This window comes from Bidens hawaiensis, unplaced genomic scaffold, assembly GCF_021521415.1.
Source record: "Bidens hawaiensis isolate Kalapana, Puna unplaced genomic scaffold, B.hawaiensis_p1.1 tig00008796_1, whole genome shotgun sequence".
Lineage (NCBI taxonomy): Eukaryota > Viridiplantae > Streptophyta > Magnoliopsida > Asterales > Asteraceae > Bidens > Bidens hawaiensis.
In genome coordinates, this window is record NW_027491634.1 from 18,298 (window position 1) to 30,864 (window position 12,567).

Consider the following 12,567-nt stretch of genomic DNA (forward strand, 5'->3'; position numbering starts at 1 on the left):
CAATATGGTCCATAGTCCATATATGTGTCATGTCGGTAGGTAAGTATGGCCTTGGTTGGTTTCCTACACATGAAACCGCATCTTGGGCATCGAATGCGACTTTGCATCAACCATAAACTCTTATCTATTTAACTATTAACAAGGTATTTATTATGTGGACACATTAATCATATACCGGTCATTTAACATGTTTAATAAGCCTGTCATGTACAGGTTGAAATGTTTGATCAAATGGATCATGTTAGCTTGAAGTTTGTACCTTTAAAGTTGAACATGTCGGCATGTAATCCATTGAACCCGTTTTTACAACTCTCCAACCAGATTAAAACATTTACAATTTGATTACCATCTGTCCAGTGGCGGAGGCCAGAAAATTTTTTCTATGGGTTCGGGATTTTTTGGTGCTCGATTTTGTCCAGAGTCAAAGTTTTCAGGCCCCAATGGGTCGGGTTGGTCATTCAGTGAGATGGATACACTAGAATATCAGCCTGATAATAAACGTACATTGTCAGCATTCAATAAAATACAAAGTCATATTTAATAAAAAAGATAATACATATTATAATTGTTTCCTACGTATTTTCACATTTTAAAAACCATAACATCTTCAATCGTGACTTGAAAAAAGAACTCATATTCAATATAACAAATGCAAACATCATATATGGTTGTCACTAATCTGGTTACGCAAAATCAAAGAAAGATTCGACGTGAGGTCTGGATCCTGGTTACGCAAAATCAAAGAAAGACTCAGCGTGAGGTCTGGATCGATTGAAGGCTTGAAGCAATCCAAGAGTCGGTCGGTCGAATACTTTTTTTAAAATGACATTGGATTCGCTCACCAAAAAAGAATAGGTTCGCTCGTTGGTACAATACTATAGGTTATATATAAAACCAAAAAAATTAACGGCTTCGGCCGAACCTGGTGACCACAATGTGGCTTCGCCACTGCATCTGTCAACCCGTTTGAATAAATGAGCCAAAGAGTCGCGAGAGGAAATTCGCATTGCTTGGGAATAGGGATACGAGGATGTTGGCAGATCCCAAACCAGATGCTTTGAGTAGCAATCATTTGTACCCCTTTCAATAAACTAGCTGGGGAAGCTTAATAAAGTGATAAAGCGTCGACTTTAAACAAAAAGAGTGTCCAACTAATTACAACAAGCTTGCCTTCACTAAGCAAGTCGTAGTCCCATATTTTTTTCCTCCTTCGATTGAGTTGGATTGGCAAAATCAGCTTGCCTTTTTCACATGCGCGCATTATTTAATATCACTCTTTCTTTTCTGGAGGGTTAGAAATCCAATTTGAGCATCGCGTCGCTCACTTAGCTTGGGTTAACTTCATAGCCCCGCTTACCCATATGATGCGTGGGAAGAAAGGGATTGGTTGGCGACACGTTTGAATAAATGAGTCAAAGATTCATGTTCATATTACACAACTTCAAATGGGCACAGGTTATAACTAGTATTTTTCACACAAATAAAAATATTCGCCGTATTAATGTATCTGCTTGAACAACTACTCCCGCCAACCTGAAAACCGTCAACTCAACACAATCAACACCCCAAATTACAATTAAACTTTCTTTTTAAACGACTAAGAGCATTCTCAAATCTCAACATGTTCCCTAAAAATATGTGAGAAAAATTTGTAAATTATATTGTATGGTTATAAGTGGTTGTGAGTATAGGAGAAAGAAAATGTTATAAGGGAAAGTTAAATTTGGGGTTTCACTATTCACACTGTATAATATTTTAATATTTCTGAAATTGGTTGTGAGTGAAGGAGAGAGATATGATAATGATAAAAGTGTATGGAGAGTGAAACTATAATGATTTTTAGTTTAATTATATATATATATACACATATGTGTGTGTGGTAGGGAACAGAATGTTATATATTCATATATATCATATAATTAGGTATATTGGTTTTTAATGGTTCCAACTATTGCTTTTTGGCCACTGCTGATCCCAACTAATGAATTGGTTATTGATGGTCCCAACTTTTAAAGTATTTGTTCCTAATGGTCTGCGACTAACAAAATCCTAATACCGTTAGTTTCAGGTCGTTGGGAAAACGTTTTTGGCCAGAAAATTCAAACTTGTTGCCGGAAAACACCACCTGAACACCGCAACCACCGGCAATTGACTCACTGTTAACCAACTACCACCACTTGAGAACCATCAACCGATTCTGATGATGGTTCTAAGGTTTTCGGCGACCTCAATAATTGGGGCTTTTACTAGAAAAAGGTTCCTAAAGGTCCGATACGAAGTTACCAAGATGTTTGGAATGAAAATGTTGACTTTTCGGGAAAGAATTTGAGTTTTCCAGCGAAAACCGTTTTTCCGGCGACTTGAAACTAACGACGTTAGTTTTCTGTTAGTCGCGGACCGTTAGGAACAAATAATTTAAAAGTTGGGACTATTAATAGCCAATTCATTAGTTGGGATCAGCAATAACCAAAAGACAATAGTTGGGATTATTAAAAACCAATATACCTATAATTAAACTAAAAATACCACAATTTCTCTCTCCATACACTTTTATATTTTTATCATTACCATTTATTTCTCATTCACTCACAACCACTTTCAAAAATATCAAAATATTATACTGTGTAAACAGTAAAATCCTAAATTTAACTTTCCTATTTAACATTTTCTTCTTTCTCTACTCACAACCACCACCAACCACATCCTATTATTTATAAAACCCCCTCACATATTTTAAATCACGGGCTGCAAACACTACCCACACACTCTTTAAACAACTCCTAAATCTACATATCTATCCATATCATACTTAAAACTCTCAACAGCCATAATAAAAAGAGATTCATTTACTACACTCACTTTACAATACACCCATGACCCATACAAATAAAACACACCCAAATGTTAAAACATCCTCTTCACCTCCTAAAAAAAGCTACCTAGGTAAAGTAACAGTTGCCTTTATTTAGTAAAAGTCACAAGAAAATAATTATCAAATCAATCAAAACTTTAATAAATAAATTTCAAACTCTTAATCATTTTCCCAAAATAAAACAGATCTTGTCTCCATACATAATATTATTATTCTTCTACTCCTAGATCACCGTTCATATTATTATCATTTATTATTATTCTTCTTCTTAATGAAAGAATCTTGATTTCTTCTTGCTGTCAATCATCTTCTTCTTCGTCTTATTATTATTCAAATTCAACTTCTTGAATTCGCCGTCAAAAACCCAATTCAATTCAATTGGATTCCGATCAATTATGGCCACCGACAAGAAACCATCGCCGGTGTCTGACGTCGGAGCATGGGCCATGAACGTCATAAGCTCCGTCGGAATCATCATGGCCAACAAGCAACTCATGTCGGCTAACGGCTACTCTTTCACTTTCGGTTAGTGGGTCTCTCAGATCTGTCAAATTAGGGTTTAATTGGGCTTCAATTTCGTCAATTTAGGGTTTTATTTCATTGATCTAGTTTCAATTTCAGCTCTAGTTTATTGGGTTTGACCGAATTGCCCTAATTATGCATAAAGTTGTTTAAATTCACTTCATTTCATAGATCAAGAAAAGTTTTTTTTTTATTTTCTTGATCTTGAATTAGGATTTGGTAAGTTTGCTAACAATGGTGTTGTTTACAGCTACAACGTTAACCGGATTCCACTTTGCGGTAACGGCGTTGGTTGGATTCGTGTCGAATTCCTCGGGGTACACTACGGCCAAACATGTTCCTTTGTGGGAGCTTTTATGGTTTTCGGTCGTTGCGAATATGTCCATCACCGGGATGAACCTTAGTCTCATGTTGAATTCAGTTGGATTCTACCAAGTATGTAGTTATATAATTTATTTATTTGCATATATGTTTTACAAATAGAATTATAGTTTTATGGTATAAGTTGCGTTTTTGAAACGTTCAACGGTTGGTAAGGTTGGTACGGTGGTAAGCGCCTGATTCCTTGAATTAGAGGTCTCAGATTTGAATCCTGCGTCCACTGGTTTTTGCCTTAACCTCTTGAAGACCACCTGCTTGTCTGTGTACTGGTGGGCCCATGAGTTTTCCTTAACGGAATCTCATGGTTACAAAAAAAGTCGCATTCTTGAGTGCATTACTTATGTTTTTTTTTCCTATGTAGATTTCCAAACTAAGCATGATTCCGGTGGTTTGTGTGATGGAATGGATTCTTCATGGCAAGCGGTATTCAAAGGAAGTCAAAGCTTCGGTTGTGGTGGTGGTTATAGGTGTTGGTGTTTGCACTGTGACTGACGTTAAAGTTAACGCCAAAGGTTTTATATGCGCGTGTGTAGCAGTGCTAGCAACATCATTGCAACAAATTGTGAGTACACGTGTCACAAGTGTTTTACTAACCTTTAATGCGCACGAATCCTTAATAATTGTAACAGTATATGAGATAAGAATATATATAGGAACAAAACTAGAAACTCTAGAGAAACGTATATACTAATTAATTCCAATAGTAAGTTGTTATGAATATAGCTAACAATAATGATTTTGATTCTATCGCGCAGTCTATCGGATCCTTGCAGAAGAAATACTCGATTGGAGCTTTTGAATTGTTGAGTAAAACCGCACCGATTCAAGCTCTTTCGCTTCTTGTACTTGGTCCTTTTATTGATTATTATTTAAGTGGACGACTAATTTCAGATTACATGAAAACCATATCTTCTGGTGCAATTGTAAGCAAAATTTGTTCATTTTCGTTTCTTGTTACATTTCAATTATATCGGTGAATCATATTTTTAACTTCACTCTCACAAATGACAGATTTTCATATTGATTTCATGCTCATTGGCGGTTTTCTGCAACATTAGTCAATACCTCTGCATAGGGCGGTTTTCAGCTGTTTCGTTTCAAGTTTTAGGTCACATGAAAACCGTGGCCGTGTTGACTTTAGGGTGGCTGCTGTTTGACTCAGAGTTGACTTTCAAGAACATCGCGGGCATGCTTGTTGCGGTTGCGGGTATGGTGATTTATAGTTGGGCGGTGGAGGTCGAAAAGGCGGCTAACAAAAGCTTACCGCTTTCGAAGCATAGTTTGACTGAAGAAGAGTTGACTTTGTTGAAAGAAGGGTTGGAGAAAGGTCCAATTAAGGAACCTGAGTTTGGGGAGTCAAAATAGAAAGATTGATTCCAAATATGCATTTGATTTGATATCATGTTTTGCATGTTTTTTGATGTGGTTTTGTTCATTGTTGTTCCAAATTGGAATTTATAGTTTTTATATAGCTTTTTAAGCTCATTTGTTTATGCATTTATAGAAATTATTATTGTGTCAAATTAATAGATTCATTAATATCAACTGGTTGATTGTGTTTTTCACTCCATTCTAGTTTTGAGGATCCTTTTAATTTTATGTGTGTTTTATGTCATAGTTTAAACTATTTTTTTGAATATTTTATTTAGAATCTTCAAAGAGAAATGTGCATCAAGTTTTATGGCTTAAACATTATATATAAGATAAAAATCAATGGATTGGTGTCGCAAGAGCACCATTGGTTCACCTGGCGGCATTAGCTTGTGTCACGTCATCCAGTTTTGTTTTTCTCTTGTTTTTTTTTTCTTTAAGTTTGTATTTTTTTTATTGTTTTATTTCCGGCACCATAACAAACGTAATCAAAACCGCTCTAACTTGTGTCAGCTCGACGCAACAACGCTCAGGTTTCTAATACCAATTTTAACGACCACATAAACTTCGGCCTTTTATTTTATTTTATTTTTATTTTTTTTTCTGGTAATATAAGCTATATGAGTATTTTGGGCATTTAATAATATATTTTTTGGGTTTAGTGTTAGTATTGTAGCGCACCAACCGAATTTGTGTAGCTTTGATCATGAGTTGTATTTATTTTTTTAACATGTTATTTCTTTATTATAAGTTATACGAGTGTCACTATTGTCTTCTTCATTGAAGGATTAATTTTTTCAATTCAATGTCTATATCGTAACGAACTTAACTCATACCAACTGACGCAACGATTGCAAACCTAGATTTATATAAATTTGTATTTTTGGTTCCAACTTCCAAGGCCCTAAATTTATAAATTTTAGAGTATTAATATGCAAAAATATAAAATAAAACTTCAAGTTAGATGGATCGTGTTTGTATTAACCTACGAAAAAGCGTGTTGTGTCTAGATTCATATATCTGACAGACGGGCACGATTTTATAATTATAGATTATTAACATGCAAAATTATAAAATAAAACTTCAAGTTAAATGGGTCATGTTTGTATTAACTATGAAAAACTGTGTTGTGTCCGGATTCATATATCTGACATGATTTTCTAATTCGTGATAACTTATTGGATTCGACCTGCCAACCAATCATTAGCCTCTACCACACCGACTTGTCACCAATTAATCCTCATTTGTATAAAATCGGTCAAAATTGAAAATATATATGTAAATTTAAAAATTTATATATAAATTTCAATCCAATTAATCTTGACTAATCCCTATTAATCCAGATAATTGTCAGTCCCTACCCACCGCCCGACTTGGCTCTGACGATCTCTACAGCACTGCTACCAACATCCCACCAACATCCCACGAAACTTGCATAAGAAAATGCTACATCAAAAACACCATTGTAGATCAACCAAATCAAAATACTTCAAAGGCTAAAAGCACATTAGTTGTACTCACAACTCAATATATTTTGACTTGAATGTTCTAATCCAAATGAAAGGTCTTAGCGCTTTTAACAAATCCTCAAGTTCAATTGTTATACAACATTGTATAGAAATCACAAACAAACAAAAACAGTTTCAACAAATCAAAATCCCAAAACAAAACATGGGTGTATGAAAAACAAAAGAAAAAAGAATACCTCTAGACACCACCTTCAGACTTGACCCTAGATTCACCATTGATGTTGCTTGCAAGCTCAGCCAACTGGTTCTTATCCAGAGTGGAAACAAGTTCCATTGAAACAAATGAGTTCAACATCTCACCATCAATTTCTTCATTTTTACAATCTGATTGAATCTTTCTAGCTTCCAAATCTGCAACCTCGGCTTCTTGCAACAAAATATTGGCTTCTTCAACATCACCTATTTTCATAGCAGCCGATCGTTCAGCCTTGGCAGCACTCGCAACCAGAACCAAACGTTTGTATCTAACCGCTTCTAACTCCTTTTCCATTATTAAAACATTTTCTTCTTTTTCTTGTAACTTTTGCACATTTTGGTTGAGTTCATCCTCTATCTTTTTAAGGGTACTCGAATCTTCATATATTTTAAGTTGTAAAGTTTCTTTTTCAGCATATAGTGTCTTTGCCTCGTTGGCAATTCGGGCTGCTTCCTTGAAGTTTCTTGCGGTTGCAAAGACTCGCTTTTCAGATTCGATCTCCGGGACCCGTTTTTCTATAAAAAGAAGCCTTTGTTTGGAAGATTCTATTGATTGTTGGGTTCCAGATTTTGTTGAAGACAGATCCTAAAACACAAATAAAGAAAAGTTTATAAGATTTGTATTGTTTCAAAATGACAATTTTTAACCAATTAAGCAACTATCATGTTTGTTTGGTTGGTACAGAGCATGCTTGTATTCGTTCGTTTAACTTTAACTGAACAAACAATCAAACACGAACAATTAAACAAATAGGGTTTTCTTGTTTGTGTATGTTCGCTCCGTTAGTATAAACGCAGTTCACGAACATAACTAAATTAGATGAACGAACATAACTGAGAGCTAATTAGCTAAAACTAGTTAAAAGTAAAGTAAAGAACAATGCATTGGGCCTAAAAAGTTATTTAATCTATACTATGTTGTAATGGGCCAAACAATTTTAGATGAATATAATAACTTAAAACTAACGAATATAATTGAAAGTAAACGAACAAACATAAACGAACTTAACTAAACGAACGTTCACGAACATAAATGAACGAACGAGACATGTGTTCATGTCCGTTCATTTAACTAAATGAACAATTGTTTCTTCATGTTCGAACTTCCCGCCAAACGATCGGTCTGTCTACTTGCCTACATTCCCCTAATTTCATGTCACAAAACATTACCTAAGTAATGACATTCTAGTAACTTTACGTTAATACCCTTCAAATCATGAGTCCATGATTAATCAGATAACTAACCTGAAGAGAAGCTCTTACAGCAGAGATATCTTGTTTGAGCACTTGAACATCATCAAACAACTTCTGTTCGGTTGTAGCTAGCCGTATTTTATCTTCTCGTGATTTTGATATAAACTTTATTAAACTCCTACGCAAGTTTATAACTTCTTGGTGCACACTTGCTTCATCTGCAGAAACCTGTGCAAGTTCCCTGATTTTAAACCCTCTAGCTTCTTCCTGAAGAGCAAAATCGTCAATTGCCTTCTTTTTTCTACACAAATCTTCATTCTCCAGTTCCAGTTTTGATAGGCCCAATTGAATATTTTTAAACTTCAAATCAATGTCTGAGAGTGCATCTTGGAAGTTAGAAACAGCACCTGCCATCTTTTTTTCAATTTCTTCGATTTGTAAATTGTTTTCTGATATTTCTGCTTCTTTTTGTTTCACTAAAGCGAGTAATTCTTGTAGTTCATCTGCTAAAATCTTCAGTTTCTTGTAAAGGAGTTGACTTTTTTGTTTGTCTTCTTTGACTATTTGGTTAATGGAATCATCTAACCCTTGGCGTGCTCCTGATATAACATCTGATTCAACTTCAGCTTCCATTTTCTTGGCCTCTAAAGCTTCAGATAATGAATCCCATTTCTCCATTTCTTCTGAAGTTTTAGTTTTGGCATTTGAGATGACAGAATCTGCATTTTGATCAGCATCCTGAGAAGAAAACATAAATCAGAATTTACTTGAGTTATTTGAATAAAGATGCCAACTGTAAAAGTGACTACATATTTAACCGAATCATAGTATTACAAACGGGTCATGGAGTCTTTGTATTGTTAACTTTTCGGTTCATGTTTACAAAAAAGGAGTCGATCATAGTTTTGATCGAAGCCTGTTTTTCTTTTTCATCTTTTATTTCTTGTTCTGGTTAATCAAAGTTGCTGCAGTAGTGTGATATTATTATATTAATAATCTAATCCAAGGCCTTCAATCTTGTAAGCTAAATATAAATAAACCCTAATATTAAACTACTAATATATATAATTAGCACTAATAAAAGCAAGAAAATTGGATACAAAAGATAGCATCACCATCTGAGGTGTAAAACACTAAAGTTTATCAGTTTATTCTCAGTTAATTGTCTTGCGTTGAACACACTTGGAACTACTTTCCTACATGTGACCAGTTTGCTTTAGCTCCATGACTTCATATATCCCAATCAAAAGTGTAAATCAATTAAAAGTACTTAAAACTATTGGTTTATTTGTAGTAATTTGTCTTTCTATATACGCATTAAAGTCCCAGTTGTAATCAACTTATAACTATTTTCCTACATGTGATCTGTTTGTTTCAGCTCCAAGATTTCATCGTATGCATAATCTGATAAGTGATGTCTGTGAAACTATTAACACTATGCAGCCACCAAAAATCGCACTATGTTAAAAATCACTGAGCACATGATTATCATAAGGTTAATATTCAATAATAAACTGATAAAGATAACAAACTCACCACTGCAAAGCTTTTTAGCAGTTTTGCACATTCTTCTTCAGCTACAATCTGCAGCTCCAAAGCCTCCTGCATCCTAGAATCAATGGCATCACACTCTGCTTCCGCTTCTCTCAACGCAATCAAAAGAACCTCCTTGTTTTTCTCCGCTGACGCAAGACCATCACTAACCCGTTCAGCAGTCTCAAAATCTTCAGACTCAACAGCTTCCTCCAGCTCCTTCTCCATCTCCTTGTACTTCACAGACACAAGACTCAACTCCTCCGCAGCCTTCCTTCTCTTTCTAATAGCCTCCTTCCGCTTAACAGACACAGCCGCCACCGCTCGCTGCGCAGAATCGAGCTTATCAGCAACCTGTTTCTTAACCTGCTCATATCTCAACTCAACCGAATCCTCCTTTCTTTCAACTTGTTTAACCTCCTGCTCTAACGTTGATTCCGAATCCCGAACTGCTTCGGTTATCGAGACCTGCTCTTCAATTACTACAGGTGATTCTGACCTAACTTCAGACCTAATCTCAGACCTAATTTCAGGATCATGTACAATTCGAACAACCTGCTGTTTATCTTCTTCTGCTTCTGCTTCTGGCAGAACCACAGGCAATGATAATTGAGACGGTGACCGAATATACGAACGAGCTGATGAATGATCAAAATCACCAGCAGAATCCTGCAATTGAGCAGCAGCAGCCGGTCTACCATATCCGATCCGTAATCCGGCTCTCTTCTTCTTCCGAGTCGACGAAACCTGCGACGTGAGCGATCGAGCAGACGGAACAACACTTGCATAATTATAATAATAATTATTATTAGTAGTAGTAGTAGTAGTAACAACAGTTGAAGCAAAATCAGTAGTGCTACGAGACGATGTTGACGAAGAAGACGGAGAAAGCGGAGGATCGAGTGACGAAACGTCGTCATCTTGAGGTTGAGGTTGAATTAGGGTTAGATCGGAGAACAGGTTCTCATCTAACGGCTCAAATTGAAGAGATTGCTGAGTACTTTCACGGTGATTAGATAGATTAACGGAATCGTCATCCGCCTTGTTATTATTATTATTATTAGTTAGTGGTAATTGAGAAGATGAAGATGAAGAGGTAGGGTTGAAGAGGACCATGCCTTCGAATAGTGAGTCCTCCATGTCATCCATCGCAATGCTGGTGCCACTGTTGCTGTGGATTTAGTTGATTGATTGATTGATTGATTGATTTAGGTTAACGAAGAATCAAGGCGCATAAATCTGTATGATCAAATGAATACTGCCGACTGAGACAGACTGTAATTGTGCTAAGTTTGATTATTCAACTTTCCATTTCAACCTGCTGCTCCAATTGGAATTGGAATTGGAATTGGAATTGGAGTCCTCCAGTAAAGTTTGGACTCTATATAAGTGGCTAGGAGTTTAGTGCAAGATCATCGTAAGATTGAGCCGAGCTTAATTTTGAGCTAGATCTTAAAAATAAACTCGTCTGAACCGGAGCTTCACTTATTGAGCTCGAGCCGGTTCACAAGCCTATCATTTATATAATTTTTAAAATATATATTTAATAATTATTAATTAATATATATAATGTTATGAAAAAATAAATAAATAATATATATATTATTTTATATATATAATTATAATAGAAAAAATATATACAAATAATTATAATTACATAAACAGTAATTAATAAATAGTAAACAAGCCGATTTCGAGCTCGAGCTCCGTAGAAGTTAAACGAGCCAAGTTGAGCTAGGTTTCGCCTCGGGTTCGGCTCGTTTGCACCCTTAGCTAGGAGGATAACAAAAACGTTGATGAGAGAGGAGGGTGTGGTATATAAGATGTCGGTGGGTTCTGGAAGATTCAGACGTGGCATTGTAAGACACTGTCTATTACGGAACTCTGATTCTAGAAATAGGCTATGCGTATGTCCCATCCCATCAATTTGTTAATATATATAGAATAAAAAAATACACAAACTAAATGCAAAACTAAAAAGTGGTCTTGTAGACGAAATATAAGAAAAATACGAGAGCGGTGGAAAATAGATGCCGGAGGAGACCCGTTGAGTGGTAGTTAGAAGGAGGGAGAAGGCGATGGCACGACCAAATGTGTTTTGGGATTTAAAATATTTGAATCCATGACTTAGATTTTGAATTTCATGTAGTGTATGTTGAATTTGGTGTAAATAGCACGATTAAAAGTTTGAACTCCTTTTGACATTTTATCGATTTCATTCGTCTTAATTTACCCATGATCTTGTTTTTTTTTTTCTGAGGGTTTCTATTAGCACAACAAATGACTTGGTATGGATTCAAATCCAACTATGATTGAACTTAACTTGGCGATCACAGAGCCAGCCAACCAAAAGTAATACGATTTCAAAAATGTGAAAGGTGATACAAGAATAAGAAAAATAATCATAGAGCGAACCAATCAAAAGTAAAGTTGTTTCAAGAATTTTAAAGATGATGCGATCATAAGAAAGATAATCACAAATTTATCTTGTCTTATTTTAATGATAATTGCTTTGCGTTGATTGGTGCATGATTGATTTTAGTTAATTAAAAGATTTATCAAGTTATTTCATTAAGCGATGACCAATGAAGCTTTAACAAGCATTTTTCTTATCATATAACGGTGGTGCATGAAGACAAGACAAATTTATTTTTGTTAACAAGTGAAGTGACACCTCTACGGCTTTAACAACAAGCTAATGTCCAATTCAACTTACAAGTTATAACTATTTATATCAACACTTTCAATTCAACTTATATGATGATTTGAACTGTGTTTGAAAATAAAGGTTGATTTGAGAATCCTAAGTTAGTTTTAATCTTTTATAGTAATCAACAACGAAAGGTTGATTGAAAGATTGAGAATCCAAACATTAGATAACAAACCCAGGCACCAAATTAGCAATCTAGACAGTACCATGTGCAAGCATGTGAGGCTATTTTACACTTGTAAGAGCATATGAAACTATTT

At 35.2% G+C, this 12,567-nt stretch overlaps 2 protein-coding genes across 2 annotated transcripts; one reads left to right on the forward strand and one right to left on the reverse strand.

Moving 5' to 3' along the window:
- The first annotated feature begins 3,267 nt into the window (after positions 1-3,267).
- Positions 3,268-5,237, forward strand: LOC143529999 (UDP-rhamnose/UDP-galactose transporter 2-like). The gene is made up of 5 exons (XM_077025650.1): positions 3,268-3,397; positions 3,645-3,829; positions 4,137-4,337; positions 4,531-4,698; positions 4,787-5,237. The coding sequence occupies exons 1-5, from the start codon at positions 3,268-3,270 to the stop codon at positions 5,138-5,140; spliced, it is 1,038 nt and encodes a 345-aa protein (XP_076881765.1). The 3' UTR covers positions 5,141-5,237.
- Positions 5,238-6,752: 1,515 nt separating this feature from the next.
- LOC143529931 (uncharacterized) lies at positions 6,753-10,746 on the reverse strand. Its single transcript, XM_077025609.1, has 4 exons — positions 10,711-10,746; positions 9,601-10,638; positions 8,116-8,802; positions 6,753-7,456 (listed from the first exon to the last, which is right to left on the reverse strand). The coding sequence occupies exons 1-4, from the start codon at positions 10,744-10,746 to the stop codon at positions 6,854-6,856; spliced, it is 2,364 nt and encodes a 787-aa protein (XP_076881724.1). The 3' UTR covers positions 6,753-6,853.
- Between the last annotated feature and the right edge of the window lie 1,821 nt (positions 10,747-12,567).

Coding starts and splice junctions, on each gene's coding strand:
- LOC143529999 (XM_077025650.1), top strand. CDS start 3,268: ATGGCCACCGACAAGAAACCATCGCCGGTGTCTGACGTCGGAGCATGG. Junction 3,398..3,644: donor CGGCTACTCTTTCACTTTCG/GTTAGTGGGTCT, acceptor TGTTGTTTACAG/CTACAACGTTAACCGGATTC. Junction 3,830..4,136: donor ATTCAGTTGGATTCTACCAA/GTATGTAGTTAT, acceptor TTTCCTATGTAG/ATTTCCAAACTAAGCATGAT.
- LOC143529931 (XM_077025609.1), bottom strand. CDS start 10,746: ATGGATGACATGGAGGACTCACTATTCGAAGGCATG. Junction 8,803..9,600: donor TGCTAAAAAGCTTTGCAGTG/GTGAGTTTGTTA, acceptor TTTTCTTCTCAG/GATGCTGATCAAAATGCAGA. Junction 7,457..8,115: donor CTGTAAGAGCTTCTCTTCAG/GTTAGTTATCTG, acceptor TTTGTGTTTTAG/GATCTGTCTTCAACAAAATC.